Source organism: Strigops habroptila, chromosome 2 (assembly GCF_004027225.2).
Source record: "Strigops habroptila isolate Jane chromosome 2, bStrHab1.2.pri, whole genome shotgun sequence".
In the NCBI taxonomy this organism is placed as follows: Eukaryota; Metazoa; Chordata; class Aves; order Psittaciformes; family Psittacidae; genus Strigops; species Strigops habroptila.
Window position 1 is genome coordinate 45,110,307 of NC_044278.2, and position 19,155 is coordinate 45,129,461.

The 19,155-nt window shown below is 41.1% G+C and overlaps 1 protein-coding gene across 1 annotated transcript in view; it reads right to left on the reverse strand.

Moving 5' to 3' along the window:
• The window catches only part of BEND2 (BEN domain containing 2), a 29,412-nt gene extending 11,902 nt beyond the window's left edge, over positions 1 to 17,510 (reverse strand). The window contains exons 1-7 of the mRNA XM_030477139.1: positions 17,378 to 17,510; positions 13,382 to 13,439; positions 9,562 to 9,708; positions 6,118 to 6,278; positions 4,930 to 5,001; positions 4,688 to 4,762; positions 1,185 to 1,289 (exon numbers count right to left, since the gene is read on the reverse strand). Of these exons, the coding sequence (XP_030332999.1) occupies positions 1,185 to 1,289; positions 4,688 to 4,762; positions 4,930 to 5,001; positions 6,118 to 6,278; positions 9,562 to 9,619 (471 nt within the window). The 5' untranslated portion in view covers positions 9,620 to 9,708; positions 13,382 to 13,439; positions 17,378 to 17,510. The remainder of the gene's footprint in view (positions 1 to 1,184; positions 1,290 to 4,687; positions 4,763 to 4,929; positions 5,002 to 6,117; positions 6,279 to 9,561; positions 9,709 to 13,381; positions 13,440 to 17,377) is intronic.
• Positions 17,511 to 19,155: the final 1,645 nt, after the last annotated feature.

The following is a 19,155-nucleotide window of genomic DNA, read 5'->3' on the forward strand; positions in this document are numbered from 1 at the left end:
CACACATACAAAAATGATATAGCTATATTAAAAAAAAAAAAAAATAAAAAATCTACAGCATTCCTGATGGTTTTAAAGATAAACTGCTAGAAGAACCTAAGAAAATGGTTGGCAGGCTGCATTTGCTGGCTTCCCCCTTACACCTTATAGTGATAAAAGCAAAGTCTTCCTCAAAAAAAACCCCAGCAGTTCAGGACACTTTCAATCTGAACATTAAAACAGCTGCCATCTCACATGATCAGAGGGGAGGGTAAGAGCACAGATGTCACAGGGTCCAAGTGTAGCTGACAAGACCAGTTTGTTCCCTGAATCTCATATTTTCGGATGTGTGGACAGTACAAGCTTAAAGTTGTCAACAAAAACGCATTTCCAAATAAAACCTAGCATCTTATATAACATGCACAAGTGTGTGATCGCTTTTACCCACCCTTAAAGCAAATGGCGATATAGCTGTCTTGGCATCTCCTGACAGCAGAATCACCTCTGCCACATTAAAAGCTTTGCAATATCGTTGATGAAGAAAGGTCATTATGGATTTTATGACCGTCTTCAAAAATCACCTGTTATGTTTTCCTTTGAAAGAGCATAGTTATAAGTACTGATATTATGTCTCCTTAGTTAAAAATGGATTGACCATATAGGAACAAAATGGATAGTGTATATTTAACATCAAATCTTCTTAAAAAATTGGAGAGGAAAAGAAAAAAAAGCATCTTATTAAAAGTATACAATTCTATACCATAATGAATACGGCACCATACTGTTGAGATCTAAAAATCAGTTCGTCAATTGAACCAGTCTGTGTGAGTGATGCATAAACTCTCTTCTAACGACAGAAACCAAGACAGTACACCACAGCTCATACAGCAACACCATCAATTTACCCACGTTTAAGATGTAACCTACACAATTCTTTTCTGTTCACTCCAATACAAATAGAATTTTATGGCATCCTGAATCTGATGGGTGCCATTCAGTGACCACTAGTCAATAACAACACAGGAGACTGAAGCTGGCATACAGCAAGAAATCTAGAATAATTTAATTGAAATGGATTTTAAGTCTACTACTTTGCTACTAATTTTAATCTTAGTGAGAGGATTTTTTTTTTTTTTTTAATAAGCATCAGAGTAAGTGAGAGAATGAAAATGAAAAAAAAAAGGCCTTAAGTCTTTAACACTTACAGGTTTGAGCAACAGTGGCTTTACACGAGTATGCTGCATTTCTGAGACCTTCCGATGAAGCAGGTCGAATTTTTTATCCAAGTTCTGAATTGCATCATACATGGCCTGACAAAAAGCACAAGAATTAGGACAGTATTGTTTCACAAGAACCCAATTTAAATCTGAATAAATCAAGGAAGTGGAATTAAGAGCAAAATTCCTTCCAAAAAGTGGGAAAAGATCTTTAGGTAATATATACATTCTGTAATCATATTAAACATCAACTTAGATACAAAATCCAAATACCAGTAGTAAATATCACAGTAAAAAGAATTCTCAGAGAAGTTTACTCTTGCGACTTTAATGTGGTTGACACTTAAATGTTGCTCTTCCTGTTTCCAGCAGATGTTTTATTTGTACCTATTTGGTACATTTTATTTTACATTGAAAAGCTACTGACAAGTTCTAAGGCAAGTCAGCTATGATATGTTATTAAGTCACAATAAGCTTCCAAGTACACAGGTAGAAGGCTTCTAGGCAGAAAACTGAAGCATGGATTTCTCTATCACCAATGGGAAGTAGATTTAGAAAAATACTATCTGTAAAGTAAAAATCCCAACTGGAATTGCATGTGTCCAATAATGTCAAAGACACCAAGAAGGACTTCCGTAAGTACACAGGTGACAAAAGAAAGGCTAGGAAAAATGTGGGCCTGCTGCTATATAAGGCAGGGGACCTGGTGACAGAGGACACAGAAAAGAATGAGGGATCCAGTGCTATCTTTGCCTCACTCTTTATGAGCAAGATTGGCCCTCAGGCCAGTGAGGTGGATTGGAAACTGGACAGACAGACAGGCCCAGAAAGTGGTCATCAGCAGCATAAAGTCTAGATGAGGGCCAGAAACTACCAGAGTACCCCAGGGATCAATACTGGGTCTGATTCTGTTTAACATCTTCATGAATGATCTGTATGATGGGCAGAGCATACCCTCAGCAAGTTTACAGATGACACCAGTCCCACAAGAGCGGCTCATACACCGGGGGTTATGCTGCCATCCAGATAGATGTCAACAGGCAGGAGAAATGGGCTGACAGAAACAGCATGAAGGTCAACATGGGGAAGTGCAAAGCCTAGCACCTAGGGAGAAACAACCCCAGACACCAGGACATGCTGGGGACCATCCAGCTGGAAAGCAGCTTGGCAGAAAAGGACCTGAGATCTCCTGGTGGTTACCAAGTTGGATACGAGCGCCCTTGCCACAAAGGCAAGTAATGATACCCTGGGCTGCATTAGGCAAACTATTGCCAGCAGGTCAAGGGAAGCGATCATTTCCCTCTTCTCAGCACCGGTGAGGCCATGGCTGGAGTGCTGGGTCCAGGCCTGAGCTACTCAATACAACAGAGACGTGCACATACTGAACAAAGTCCACAAAGATGATGGGCTGGACCACCTCTCCTGTGAGGAGAGGTTGAGAGAGCCAGGACTGTTCAGACTGGAAAAGAGAAAGCTCAGGGGGATCTCATCAACATATAGAAACACACAAAGGAAGAGTGCAAAGAGGATGGAGCCAGGATCCTTTCTTTCAGCGGTCCCCTGTGGCAGGACCAGAGGCAATGGGCACAAACTGAAACACAGGAGGTTCCAGGTTCCCTCTGAACATCAGGAAATACTTTTTCACTGTGAGGGTGACCGAGCCCTGTCACAGGTTGCCCAGGGAGGTTGTGGAGACTCCCTTCTTGGAGATATTCAAAAGCCATGAGAACATGGTTCTGGGTAATCATCTCTAGGTGGCCCTGCTTGAGTATGGGGTTTGGACAAGATAGTCTGCAGAGGTCCCTTCCAACCTCAACCATCTTGCGATTCTGTGAAAATGAGATGTAAATGGTGTATAAAGAAATCAACTCAGCAATGCCTTTCAGAACAAACATGGCATTGAAATCAACTGCATACACGTTTATCATAATCACAGAATCAAAAATAAAAATTTGATTATTTATTTCAATAATAATTGAAATAATTGAAGTATGTAAAAAACTACTTATTTTATTTAAAGTGTCTGATCTTCAGTCAATCCCCAAGGTGAAGTTTTCTTTCAGATGTTAAGAATTCACGTTGCCTTACTGAAGCAATCAGACACACAGTTTTAAAAAGCATTACTGTGAAGGCCCAAATTTTCAGACATAAAAAACAGATAAGACAAAGCATTCAAAGTCCATCAGTTATTATTATACGTTATTGTGTGATACAGAAAGTTCCTTCTTCAATGTTTCCAGGATTTAGCAACTCAAACACGATGCTTACACAGCAATTTAGACACACATTATATGCCATAACAGTATAAAGGAATTAGATAACAGATTATTACTCTAATACTGAAAGGACACCGACAACTTGAAAATACCTATCAGATACATGTCATCAGCTATTTCCGCAAAAAACACACAAGGACATTATAAACATATGAGTTACAAAGAGGAAATGTGTCTTCAACTAAGCAAAGCGTATCTTTTGTTGATCTACAACATAACTAGATAAATTTTTAAACATACATATGGATATGAAAAGAAAATGCTAGGTGAATATGTAGTAGGTAAAATTTAAAATAATTTGAAATTCTATCAAAACCAACAGTTAGGTTTCAATACCACAGCTATCTTTTTCAAAAAAAAATTATCCTCAGACAAAAGAATCTATCAATGTTCCCAAAAATTATAAATATCTCAAAGCAGCACTAAAAGACCTTAAATTGGTGTGAACAGTACAGGCATTATTAAAAGGCTTCATGTAGCCACAGGGCAGATTTACTGGGAGGAGGGCATAACAGTGGGGTGAAGGAGATGGAAAGGGACTAGCAGGCATCAAAAGAGGCGACAGCTTCTCATTAGTGCTACTTGCTGCAGCACACATTCCCAGACTAGCGGCAATAATATAAGTCACACCATCTGCTTAAGGAGACTTGCAAGACATTAATACTTGGCTAAAAGCCACTCACAAATTATTCTCCCTAAAGCTTGGTCTAAGTATCTTTCACTTTATAGAGTACTATGACTCCAGAGTAACATAATTGCTCACCTGAATAAATATGGGATGCTTTTAATTTTCAGTGCAGTTATTTTCAATCTTGCCAACTATTGCTTCAGAAGTCAAAAGCAAATAACTCACCAAAACACCACTACCAGGATTTTGGCACGCTTTTGGCAAGCCTTGTGTACTTTCAAAAGCTGGGTGTCTATGACAGTCAGATCTTTCCCATTACCATGAAGTCCTTCCAATAATCACTAGACTTTACAATTTGTATTGAAGCTTAATATTTGAACAGAATTCTTGCCAGCTATGATGTGATAAGTTCAGAAAATACGAAGTAGATTATTATTTTCATTGAAAATACTGAGCAGGCAGCTAACAAATGAACAACCAGAAAGAATGAAGTCATAGGTTATCAACTATAGAATGCAAATCTTCCTGAAATTCAACTAAAATGGTTTAAATGCCATTTTGGAGATAAAGAAAAAAAAGAAAAATACCTGGCAATAACTGAGGACCTCCATTAGAGTTTTCTGCTGATCTCCAGTGTAGGAAGCTTCAGATACAATGCTCCCCTTTTTCATTAAAATAATAAAAAAAGAGAGTGTAAGCTAGTAGCATATACAGTCTTAGGATATCACATTAAGCCATTAAAACCCTTCAAACCTCACACATTATTTAAGTCTACCCCAAAACATGCATCCCCAAAGCAGCTTTTCAAAATCAGTCAAAATTAACTTACACATTCATAGTCTGGTTCATACTCATAAATGACACTGTTACTATCTTCATATTCTCCTTCCTTTGTTCTCATCTGGGAAATAACATAAAGAACTTTCAATGTTTTGAACAATGAAAGAATTCAAAATATAAACTCCAGAGAGAACCTGCTAGCAATCCAACTTGGACACTTTCAGTTGTAGCTCTATTCCCTCCCTGGTTACAAAAGGGCCCAAGAAAGTGAGACTTAACACAGTCATCTCATTTACGTGCCTGTGGTTAGGTCATAACATAACATTAACCTCTTGCAAATCTATGTAATAGTATGTTTTTCTATTTGGTTATTCTAAAGCCAGAACTTTCTTGCCTATGTATGTTCTACATGGCCAGTCTTATGTAATTATGAGATTCCTTGTAGATGGTTACACTAATTTAAATAAAACAATTTGAAAAGAAAAAGTGTATTTATTTCAACGGGTATAACTTCTATGCAGAAACTGTAAAAATGTGTTAAAGACGTAATTTTTTTATTGCCTGAAAACTGCTTTTAGACAGGAATCAACAGTGCCACCACCTGGACAATTCTGACATTTTTCTTTTACTGGATGGGAGCAGTTCCTCTCCATCATACATCACCGATTTCAAGTCTTCTTGTTGTGGGTTTTTTGTTTGTTTGTTTGTGTGGTTTTTAACTAAGTCATATTTAATCAGGTCTTATTTTTAAAATGGAAGGCTGGTGATATGGGGATGTTGTTTTAATTTGTTTTATAACAAGCAAAATTTAAGAGCCACCCTGACTTTGGGAATTTTAGAATTATATTTTAGTGATGTGAACTAAGCTTCAGATTGCCTCAAGTTACAACTGTGTAGTCTATCTTTGGACACATGGAGGCAAACCCTTACTCAACATAAAGTTTCAACTCATCATAAATTGCACAAAGAGATTTTTACTGAGAAAAACGAGACCATCTACATGAGAAATCAGTACGAGTTACTCTCTGCTGTAGACTAGCTGTTGTTATATACGTACAGTATCCAGCAAAACAAGGTTTTACTCTTGCTAGAAGCTTCCATGCACTTCATGGATATCCTACCCCCACTTCTTCACTGGGATATCATCAGATGAGCATACAAAGTAAAGGGAAAATTACATGTCCAATGAGATTGAAACCAGCCTCGAAACAAAGGGCTACTGTTTGGGGAAACATACCACATTCTGTCCCACTAGAGTAGGGGCAAGTCGTTTTCTTTTATTACGTGAAAACACAAAATTCATTTTTTCAGGGCTGTGACCATTTCCTCTCTGCATACTTGCAGAATGGCTCATATGTGATGTTAAGCGTTCGGCTAGCACTGATAAGCCTTGGCTTCCTGAAAAAATGGAGAGAAAGCAAAGCATATCAGAAGGTTTCCCACTACATTAAACATTTCACTACAAAAAAAGCATGCAGTCATCTTTTTTTCTTTTTAACCTTCAAACTGCATAGTTACTTGAAATTTGTTTACTAGCAAATTATTAAGCACTTACTAATCCAATTTATTTAGAGCTGAAATCATACATTCAATTTAATATTCTTTCTTCCAAACTCTCTCCAGCCTTCATTTCATTTGCCTTGCTTTTCACTGCTGATTCTCTGTTTTCATTTCCATGTCCAATTTTACAAAGTCACAACATTCAGAACCCCAACAAGACCAGTTAACTGAAATTCAGGTGATACACCCACCACGTAAAACACAGTTCCCATTTGTTTAGTCCTCAGCTGCCCATTCCCTTCACTTACAGGGTCTCTCCCAGCTTTGTCACTGAAACACTGTGCAACAAAAAGAGATCTTCTCCAGGTATCTCCTCTGTTGAGTCAGCATAGGTCAGGGACTACCAAACCTGAGCTATCCACAAGTGGTACACAAAATGCCTCCACCTCTTACATGTGCGCCTGGCACACAGTTAAAAAGCTCTGTCCTAATTCTCCTGAAGCCCAGACCTGTCTGTGCCTCTACTGCCAAATCTGCCTGTCCACCATTTACAGGTTTCTACCTCAAACTTTCCTGAAAGGGCTATGGCAGCTCTTTTTTAAAAGAAATAAAAACTTACGAGGGGAAGAGGAAGAAAAAAAAAAAAAGTAATTACTTCCCCTTGAGTTCTATGTATTTTAGCTACAGACAGGCCAAATGCTATATAGATAAGATAAAGATATGAGAAGATATTAAAGGACAAGTAAAGCTTAAGAAGCTAAACAAGACCTTGGAAGGTTTCAAAGAACTAAGGAAAAAAAATTAGCTGGCATGAAAAGGCAACACCAAGTTTCTACCACCCTATCTGCTGTGAAAATGCTTTCTGGAGCTTAAGCTAAGAAGAAAAGGTATGGTGGGGGAGTTTTGTGGATACCTACAGTAAATTGTTTCCAAGTAAAAGGGGCTGCATGAGAAGAAGTTACAAGGGTACTTCTTAATGCTTTTGCAAAATAATGGAACTAATTTTGTGGCCCAACTGGAAAGTAGAACTAATATTTCAGAAGTGAAGAAGAGAAAACAAATCCAATGGGACAAGGACAAGCTAAGAGAAATACTGGAAAGCAAAGACAAGCACTTTACTTTTAGGCACTAGAAGAGGAAGGGCCAGGGGCAGGACAAAAAAGTAGTAATACATTCAAATTCACTTATAAATAAATAAATAAATAAAAATTTCTTTGCATTAAGAGCCCAGACAAATGTTGTGGAGGAGCTGACAGATGCTACCTAGGCAAGATCTGTAGTAGTTTTAGATTAGTGTAGTTAACATCATTTTGAAATCACAATCAATAACTGAGCAATAAAAATACATATGCAGGCAATATTAAACTTAATATTTGTTCTCTTAGGTGAAGATTAAAACCTACCTACCCTCCCACCCAGCTCCAGAGTTTCCCAGATCACCTCATCCCCCTGTCTTCGCCACACAGACCTAGCACTCAGCACTAAGCACTCCCAGAACTGAGCCTGGGAGATGGTAGCACCCTGAGGGACCACGAGCAATAAAGGCAAGAGGACACATTGAAAGTAGACGGGGTGCAGGACAGTAGGATTAACTCACAGGCACAATGTAGTCCCTCAAACTTGACACTTTCTGCAGACAAACCAGAATGCTACTTCACCTGAAGAAACATTAGCTCCCTGGTTTAATTATATTTTAAACATATTATGTTAAACTAACCATATTTCTGATTAGCTTCCCAAATTTAGATTTAGGCACAAATATGACCTAAAAGAAGAGTGCCAGCAAAAGTGATACTGAGCTTGTGGGCATAAATGGCTGAATAAAAACACAATGGAAGTGTTCTGCAGCTGGCTTGTTCTGCCAGCTCAGTATCCAGGCAAGTATTCAGGCAAGTAGATATGAGACAGAAGTCAAAGAAAACAGTTTGGACAGACAGAACCAGATCTGAAGAAAAGGTACTGCTTGACAAGACACTAGCCTAAGATGGCTGAATAAAACAGTAAGAGAGAAATGCTGTTCAAAGAGTTAAGTTAAACAGTTATATTCAAGATAAACTTATGCCATGCTTTAGTCATATATCCCACTATACTCAATTTTAACTAGACAATACCAAATGCTAACGATCAACAACAACAGGAGCTATAAGCCCAAAGATGACAAAACCATCTTTTACCTTTTAAAAAACAATCATACCCACTCATGATTCTTCTGTTGATAAAGAAATAATCAATCCTGCCCTGAAGCCAAGGCTAGCAACTGTCAATGATAGTTTCTTGGGTGGGATTTTTTTTATTATTTTTTTTTAAAACAGAGACAAAACCCAAAGTAAACCATCCAAACCATCCTCCTCCCCCAAATATGTTTTCAGACATAAATATACAAAAAATTATAGTATGCTCTACTGTCAAGTAGAAGACCAAAAAAGATTAAAAGTTCTCAGAAGCACCTAACACCACCAGGAAACTGAAATGTAACTTGACTCTGCTGAAGAGAAATACTGATGAGATTCTTTACAAAATCAACTGGCCAAATAAAAAGGCCAGTAAGTGCCATCACTTAGTTACAGTCATTTTCCTTGTGAACTTGGTAATACTGCTACTGGACGTACTTGCTGAAAGCTCATAACAGCTACGATTAATTTTTGTCTGGGTCAATGGAGAATTGGGTAAGACTTCTGAGAGACTTTGATCTTGCATGTTAAAATAAATGCAGTGAATTAAAGACAAACACCAAAAGCTACTTACAGCTAGTAATTTATCACCTTAAACAACCATCTTACTACCACTGCACATCAGTACCCCAGTGCTCCACTAAATTGCACTGGCCAGTTTACCTACAAACCTCATTTTCCAGGTTAGGTTCTTCCATGACATTTATTTTCCAAATTGCTTGCTAATTCATTCCTAGGTATATTTATTTATAATTACATTAAAAAAAAAAAAGTCTTTAAAAAATGTAATATTTCAGTGGGTTCACTATTAAGAAAGACCTCTAAAGTCGTAATGAAAAGGTCCCTCTTTTTAAATGCATTTCCAATCTGTTTCTATAAGGTAGCTTTCTAACAAAACACATTTTAACAATATGGGTAATACAGAAAGCATTCAAGACAACAGCACTGTCAATACGGCATTAAAACTAGCCATTAACTATTAGATCACAATAAAAATGAACAGTAATTACCATAGGCAAGTTGAGCCACATGGTGAACACCACTGTTTACTTCAGGGTTTTGTTCCATTGACACACAGTTTTGTGTGGAGAGTCCATCTTCTCCATTGTCAATAATCACTCCTTCAACATCATCTTCAAGATTCACAGGTACATAATCTATCATCAGCATACGCAGAAAGAGAAATAGGTAAGACTAGACACCCCTCTGCATATCAGGTGACAGCTGTAGTGCCTGTATCACATGTAGCATTATCTGAATTGTACCACTGGCTAATTTAAACCCAGTTTCACTTTAGCATCTAAATGCAGTAACTTTTAAACACAGGCACTGAGGTTTCAACAGCTTGCTGTTACTTAGTTGGCAGGATCCATGAAATTATGCAGTACTCAACTCTTCCTATAGCATCCAGCTTCAACAGAAATAGTTATAAACCAGTACTGAGCACGTCCGAGAACTCCACTATTTACACTCAAGCATATGACAAGACATTAATTTGGATATGAGATCTTACTTCCATAAACAAGAAACGTTTAATGCACTTGAAACAAATCAGTCTACAAATCCTAATGGCAGAATTGGTATTCAGATCAAACCAAACATCAGCTCCCAGTAAGATGCTGTGCAGAAACACTGAATGGCAAATCTCCAGTACCAAATTTTTTCCAGTTAAACATATTACATCAGGAAAAAAAACCCTGGTTTCAGAATAACTGTATTATAGCCATTAGTGCTAGATCTGGTGGTTTTGGGAGGGTAGGGCAGGAAGTGGAATTTATTCCTGATTAAACAAATTAATGGAAGGAACCACACCATGAACCACTAAAGCTAGGAAATAAAATGTAAATTCAGCCAGCACACATGCATAATGACACACTAACTATATGAACACATGCCGTATTTTCCACAGGATCTCTACCCTGGTCAGGGCACAGCATGGACTAAGCTCCAGGAATGAATCAGGGCTGCATGACTGTAATAGTGGTCTGGTTCTTTACTCTTACACAAACACTTCACTCCAAATCCTGTTGTGTTCCTGTGTTCCAATTTCTTAAAAGACCAAGAGGTGGGAAAGAAGCTGAAATCCACAGGTCATAAAAGTCTTCCTTTTGGCCAGTACTCCCATCTAATCCAGAAGAAACAGTTCAGCAGGGTTTGGATTTGGCTGTCATCAGATTAGGAAAGACTTTGCCAAATTGAGGGTCTGTTCAGAAACACCGATCAATTGCCACATGGTCAGTAGCTATGTTCACAGTAGTAAATGAAGCCAAAAAGCTAGTTGGGGGATAGCTGCCCTGCAAAAAGGAGTTTAGCTGATTGGGCTGTGAGCTGAGATACACTGCTTAGGCTCACAGAACAGTTCTTGGCCCGTTTTAATTAGCTGCATAGAAGCAAACAAGAGGACTACTCATGAACTTAATTTAGGAGCAGCTTTTAGCAAAATAATTCAGTGATGTTCATTGACTGAAGTTCATTGCAGGCTAACATGAGTTATTCGCATGTGTTGAATTATTTAATTGCCTCACAGGCATAAACTTTTTTGTTGACAATTATTTAGTATTCTGCCTACTCTGGGAGGGAGTTAACAGAGTCAGGAAAAGTGCAACTATAACGAAGCAGGCAAGAACAGGATCCTCTCTGGCAATTTCCCTAACCAGGGTAATGTATAGTCTGGCAAATGCCCTACAATCATCTTTCTATCCCTAACTAGAGGAAGTGACACAAGTTTGCTGACAATACAAAACTGGGAGGAGTGCTGTGCTGTCATTCAGGAGGATCTAGACAGGCTGGAGGGATGGGCAGAGAGGAACCTTCTGAAATTCAGCAGAGGCAGGTAGACGGTCCTGCACCTACAGAGGAATAACCCCAGGCGCCAGGACAGGATGGGGGCTGACCTGCTGCAAAGTAGCTCTGTGGACAAGGACCTAGGTTCCTAGTGTACAAGTTGTCCATGGGCCAGCAGCAGTGTGCCCTTGTGGCCAAGAAGGCCAGTGGTATCCTGTGCTACATTAGCAAGAGCACTGCCATCAGGTCGAGGCAGCTAATCCTCCCTCTCTACTGAGCCCTGCTGAGGCCGCACCTGGAATGCTGTGTCCGTCCTGGGCTCCCTAGTACAAGAGAGACATGGAGCTCCTGCAGCAAGTCCAGCAAAGGGCTACCAGAATGATTAAGAGTCTGGAGCATCTCTCATATGGGGAATGGTTGAGGGAGCTGGGCCACTTCAGCCTAGAGAAGACTCAAGGGGGGGATCTGATCAATGTGTATAAGTATCTGAAGGGAGGGTGTCAAGAGGATGGGGCTAGATTCTTTCTCAGTCTGCCAGGCAATGGGCCACAAAGCAATGGGCATAAAGTCAAACACGGGAAGTTCCACTTGAACATGAGGAAGAACTTCTTTACTGTGAGGGTAACTGAGCATTAAAATACATTGCCCAGAGAGGTTATGGAGCTTCCTTCCCTGGAGGTAATTCAAGAGCCACAATCCTGAACAATGTCCTCTAGATGACCCTGCTTGAGCTGGGAGGTCAGACTCGATGACCTCGAGTGGTCCCTTCCACCCTCAAGTATTCTGTGAAATTGTACATTACCTGTGTAACCCTACAATGCATAGAATTTACCTGTATATTCATGATCTTCGCCACAAATCTCATGCCTCCCTGTGGCCCACGGGAAATAAGGCAGGCAAATCAAGCCTAGCTGACCAGCAACTATGTCACTCAAATCTACAGCAGACAGAGCAACAGGTACAAAGAGGAAAAATTCTGTGGAACCAGCATGTAGCAAAGACAAAGCAGCTCCATCTGGACTACAGGAAGGCCAGTATGACCAGAAATCAGGAGAGTTTCTACAGGTAGTTGATACTGAAAGCAAAGCTTCCACACCCTCCCCCATCCTCCCTTAAATAAGTTTCAGTATCAGAGTATCAACAGTACAGTGGACTCTGGGCAGAAAGTGTTAACCAAACCTGTAGCTACAGCAGCTCTCAGCTGGAGGATACACAAATGAAACAGAAGATACAGAAAATGCCTCACTTCCAAAACATAGCTGATTAATTACAACACATTTCTACAATGATGTAGAGGCAATGCAGCAGCATGCACTAGTCTCTCCTCTTAAGGTGGTGCCCACAATCTTCCTTATCCCAAGGGCTTCTATTTTCCATTGCCCATTGCTCAACATGACTGCTTTCATGCAGGGAAAGAAAATTATTGCTTCTTCAGAATGGCACTTCTACACAGTCAGGAAGTTTTGAGATTAGAATACCTGACCCATTTCCATGAAGGTTTATCAACATGACTGGTGACTGCAACAATAAGGAAAGCTGCTCCAAGAAACATAGACCCACCTGCTTTATATCAAGCACTTTATCCTTTTCCTAATGTATTCTAGTTGCCTTGCCTCTAAAGTCAGTCAACAAATGTAAATGTCTTTGCTGTAGACTGATTACATTCATCATAAAAAAAAAAAGTCTGTGTTCAGAAACATTTTGTTTAGAAGACCTGACAACAAATAATAGGTAGTTTTAAAAAAGGTGTGTGGGGGCAGAAGTAGTTATCATGTCCTAGTCCTTTACATATCTTATTCAGGCAAGGTGAAACAATTCTTCATGCCACTACTGAAGTAATTCTTACACGTGAGGACAACATTCATTCAACTGCAATCTTCATACACCTTCAGAAACTTAGAACAAAAGAATTCCAGCTATTCACTTATAATCTTAAAGAAACTGCATCTTAGTCCTGTAAGCAATTCTGAGTATTTCTCTTCCTTCTCAGAAGCATTAACAATATGGAGCAATACCATATATATAGTGCCAAACAATATTAAATACCTATCTGTCTTTCAGGTAGAAAGCACAAACTGCCAGATTCTGTGATTAATTTGTGGTCCTGGAAAAAAAAAAAAAAAATAAAATGAAGCCATCAAGATATTTTTCACACGAGACTTGAATGAAGATGTAACTGCATTTCTTGTGCCAAGTTAGTAATTTCATTGCATTAACTCCGCTGACACAAAAAATATAATGACATAGATACTTAGATGTTTCCAGTTAGTCTTGACAGGAAGTTATAAATTAAAAAGGTGCGATTAAGAAAACATTTTAGGTTTATATATTTCAAATAAGGCTTTTACCATGAAGTGAATTACACATTTAGTAAGTAAAACTTACTAAGTAGGCTGGTTTATCAAGTCATTGGAACAATTTATCAGTGTAAGAAAACGCTTAATTTCTGTTTGAAAACTGAACTGACCATCATCTAAAATTAGAAAACATCACCAAACTAATCACCCTCTCAGACTCAATGCATGCTCTGGGTTGTATGGTATAGACTACAATTTATGATTTTCAGTAAGACAGTAGGATGTATGGTACGTGCATAAAATGTATAAATGTACAAATGTACATGCAGAAAAATGCATTGTACAAAGAGACAGTTGGAGACAGAGCAGTGCTGTGAAATGGCCAAATTAGAAAACCAAGATTGGAGGTGATCTTTTCAACTTAAAAGCTGTTATGTTCACCATTTAGAATTCTTTCACCAGGAACTCTTCTTCGTTTCTTTCTACACAAAATCGTCAGGTAGCAGGTACTTGCAGAAAGTTAAAAGCACTTACTGAGCTTTTGAGCAACTTGAGCCCAGCTTTCATAATGATTCACATGCAGAAACGTCCAACTGTGTATCTAACCCTGCATCAGAAGTTACATTACTATATTAAGCTGCTTTTATGCACCAAAGTAAACCCAAGCATGATAAAGAATTTATTTCCAATAAGCAATGGAGAAATATATTTAAAAGTAATTATGACTTAAGAATGTTCTCTCTTCTTTGGAAACTCTTCCATTTGATCAACCTATTCCAGCAACCAAATGACTGCTTATCATTTTACTGCTGCTTGGCCACCTTTCCCCAAATGGTATAGTAGTATAGGTTTTGGTGAAAAGAGCTGAAAACAGAAGAAAAATGCAAAACATAAGAATGAAAGACGAACAGAATGAGACTGCAACATAAATAAAACTTGGAGGTGCATGGACAGACCACTGAAATAATCTAGAGATGGAAAGATGTTGATATTAAACATCTAGAAATAGTAGAAATAAGCAAACAAGCAAACAAAAACCCCTCACAAAACCAAAGAACCAAACATGAACTCCTTGAAAGCCAGAGTTAAAAAGAAAACAAAAATAAATGCCAAAAAAACCGTCTGTAGCAACTACGAATTACATACCAAAGCTAATCAAGCAAAGCAACCTTAACCAAACACATAAAAAAAAAAAAAAAAAGAAAAAAAAAAAATCAAGGAACTCACTTGAGTTTAAACTAAGTTACAAAAGGCAACTCAGCTAGCATTAACTTGGACCACAACTAGGTCCTACTTTATTTATGGCCTGACACTTATGCTAGCATACACAAAAAAAGGAACTAACACAAGAGAGAGGACAGAGATATCAGTGTCATGATGCCTTTCAGGGCTAGTATCATCCCATCCCAGCTTCAAGTAATCATTTGCATATTATCTCAGTCTCATTGCAGACATAACTTAAGAGTTTTAAGCGCATCTCTGCATGCTACGATAACCAAAACTATAAGCAGAGAAATACAATGTGATCTAATGCACCAGCTGAAGTCTGAAGAGAAACTGGAAGACTTGTCTTTCCCCAAGTATGTTACTAATTAAATACACAACATATGCCTGAGGGATAAGGAAGGCCTTGTACTGAGTGAGACATTACCTGATGCTCTCGCTTATTGCAGAAACAGGAATGTAGGTAACCGTGAGGTGTAGGAACTGTGAGGTGAGGTAAAGGCAGGCGGATGAGAGAGCTGAAACCACTGAGTAGAACTAAATCCTATCCCAACCTCTACTACAGAGTTCCTGGGGGCTGCTAGCCAAATCAGAAAAACTAAATCAAACTTTCCACAGAAATACAGTGTTTTTTCTTCATTTCCTAAGAGTTCAGTTAGACACATATTTCTGCAAACATGATCTCAATACTCACAGGTGCAACAGACAGTCGTGGAAGCTATGTATAAGACAAACTAGATTTCATAATGATGTTTAAATACTGCACTTGGAAAAAATTGGTACCATCCACCTGAAGTTGCATCCTTGAATTTAGCATGTTTCTGATAATTTTGTCCTTAATCTAGATATGCTGTCGCAGATCAGAGACACCAGAATACTCTGCCAGAGATAAAATGCTTATCAACAGCCTCTGAACACTGGAACAATAGTTAATTTAGAATGCTGTAGTCAGAATGTGCATGACTGAAGTCTGCAACAGATTAAGACAATGGGATCATATATTGAGCAAATACAAACCGCTTACTGCGGTAAGGAGCAGAGTAATGAAACCAGATTTCCTACGGCTTTAGGTCTCATCTGGATTACTGAGATGCTAATAATATCAAAACTCAAGGTAAAACAAGCACAGAAAGAGGTCTCTCATGTTTAATGAGATTTGAACTCATACTGCACCTTTTGACCGAGGAACACTATTAACGGCATATCTTTTCTGATGCTTAGGAATTGAGAACAGTCGAAATATTTCTTAAGATTACTTAGAGACAAAGCCAATCAGGAGACCAAAAAAAATTAGGACAAAAGAGAAGGAACAGACACCCAACGCATTACCCTGTACATCTGTTTAATCTGGAGTATATCAGGATTGCTATGGTCCCACCCTCCTACATCTTAATCCTACCCTTTTACCTCATGCTGACACTTGTATCGTTGCACAGTGAACTGGCTGAAACCTAACCACAACAAAAATAAAACTTTTTTTTTAAGCCAGAAAAGCTCCTTGAACCATGAAATCACACAAGGAAATTGGGCATCTGAGCAAGAGACAACTGGAACCTCTTGAGAAGGTAGAGTCCCGTGACAGCAATGACAAGCTAAATGAGTTTAAACTGATGTGAGACTGTATAGACATTACTCCTTGGAACGGCGGGATGGAGCATGCAGCTGACAAATACCTGGTTTGATCCTAAGTAAGTGAAGCTCTAAGATACAGAAGTTGCACTATGCGTTATGTCTTTGACTGGAAAGATCAGTGTGTCAGGCACCTCACTTCAGCCGCATTGCTCATCTCCGCTGGTAATCAAGTTTTGCAGCAAAGTAACCGCAGCACTCGGGGACCTGCCAGGGTCGAGACACCGCTGCTCCACAGCGCTTTACCTCTACACTCACCATTTGAAGACGAAGGAACGCGAGTGCTTCCCCCACCACACACCGCGCAACCGCCGCTGTCACCCTGGGGCCCTACGCCGCGCGGTAACTAAGCTGTGGCAGGGACACATTACTTCGCCTGGGCAGTAACTTCCCTGCGGGGCTCCCGCTTCCAGCTCCCCCGCGGCACAGCCACGCCCGGCCGCCCCCCAGCCCTTGGCTTCGCTGCGGGAGGCGCAGCGCCGCAGCGGCACCTCGGCCACGCGCGCTCCCAGGGAGGGGAAACCCGAGGCCGCGGGGGCACAGCACGCGCGGCCCCGAGCGCCCAGCGGGGCGACAGCAACGGTGCCCGCGCGCGGAGACCCTTCCCGCCGCGCGCGGAAACCGTTAACCGCTACCAGCCCCGCCACCGCCACCCCCACTCCGCGGAGCGCCTCGCCACCGCCGCCACTGACGCGACGGTGACGGGCGGCAGCGAAAGCCAATGGCGGCGGCGCGCCGCGCCGGAACCGGCGAATAGCGGCGGACGCGGTGGGCGTGGCCCGGCCGGCTCGGCAGCGAGCGCCGCGGCTGCTGCGAAGGATGAGGGAGCGCTCTGCGCGCCCCGTCCCGCGCCCCCTCCGTCGGCGGGGCGGCGGGCGGCCGGCAGCCTTACCCTGGGCGGACATGGCTTGCTGGGGTGGCTGAGCGCGGCGTCCTCCTCAAAGCGGGCAGGGCGGCGGAGCGACCCGCGGCTCCGGCACAGGCAGGTGTGGCCGGAATGCGGTGTTGGAAACGGAAGCGGCTTCTCCGACGTGAGCAACAAACTGTTTTGAACCAGTGCGGCTGCGCGCTGGGCACGGGGGCGCGCCTGGCAAACGGGAGCCGTGGGGGCGGAGGCGGTGCCGCCTCCTCCTCCGCGGCGCCGGAGGTGCGATGCCGGGGCCGGTGGTCGCCTTACGGACAGTGCCCCGGATTTCTCTGCGCTGCTCGTGGTTCCGTGACGCTGCCACGCTCCCTGCCTGCCTGTGCAAGCCCGGCTGAAGGCAGGGAACTCAGTTTCATGCAGGCTTCTCCATCCTTAGGAGGATGGAGGGCTGCTCGCCGAGCCTCTGTGGCAGGGCACTCCCGTGGGTAGCTTAATTTCTGCCCTCCCCAGAGCCTCATGTGTGTGCCGTCCATGGGTCCAGGTTTCAGCATACAATAATGTCTGGTTATCTTACCATGACATCAGGTTCGGTTTGGGTTCTTCGCAAGCCACTTGTGATGGGAGAAATCCAGTTGCAGAGGGGTAGTAACGGCTGCAAAAGGTTGTCCTCACAGAACTGCACAAAGTCAGGTTAATACCAAATGCTTAATAAAATGTATTGTTAGTAGCTTATCTCTAAGAATGAATTATTTATTAATAGTTCAGGTAATACACATTTTTGCATGTTCTGCTAAGTTCTCCATCAAGTGCCAGCAAAGCCTTTGTTGTGGAGGAGGAACTCAAGAAGGAAGTACCTCCACAGGGTGGATGAGGCGACTGGCAGCAAAACTAAGCACTAGCTGGGTGAAAGCTAATTCCGGCAGGAGGCGATTGTGATCACCAACTCATTGACCACTGTCACAAGAAACCTCCCGACCCAAAGAGAAGTAGGCATTGAGCATGCAGACTGATTAACGTAAGGTGTGAGAAACTTACTTAACAAATAGGAAACTGTGTAGTAAGTAATGAAAGAGTTATGTAACTTGTAACCAATGAGGGCTGTTGTCTTTGCTTGATGAAACGTATAAAGAGCGTAAAGCTTTGACAGTTGGGAAGCTAGGCATTTGTGGGTTACCGCCTTGCTCCCTGTTTTGCGCAAGCTAGAATGAAAGAATAGAAATACCTCTAATTTGCACTCTGTTAAAGGGCATTGGAAGAGGGAATGCCTGCAACTTGTGTGTGGACGGAAGAGGGAGTCAGAAGAAGCAATAGGAATTATGGCAGGAAATGACCCTGTGTATGGGGCATTTTGGCGACCCACATGGCACAGCTATAGTGCCTTGCCCAGATTAGCTAACTACTACAGGCAGAGGGGTTGGGCTGGGTGAATTCTGACGTTTTGATTGGGGGCTTTGTATGACCAGCCCTGAAACCGGGATGACCAGCGATTCAGTAGTGCAATACTTTCAAAATTATATGAGATAAAACAAGGAAAGAAAGAATCTCCTCCAGCCTTCCATGAAAGACTCTATGAAGTGGCTTGTAAGTGGAATGATCTGGACCCTGAGAGTGAAGGAAGTAGAATGTTATTTAATCTGCTTTTTATTGGTGGAATGGTGATTTCACAGCTAATGTCTATTGCCTACAAAGTATATAATAACAGAGACAAGGGAGAGGAAAAATAGAAAAAGAGCCAGGCCAAATTCTAGACCTTGTTGTTAGCTGCTTTAACTAGTGGACAAGGGCGAGGAAGGGGAATGAGTGTC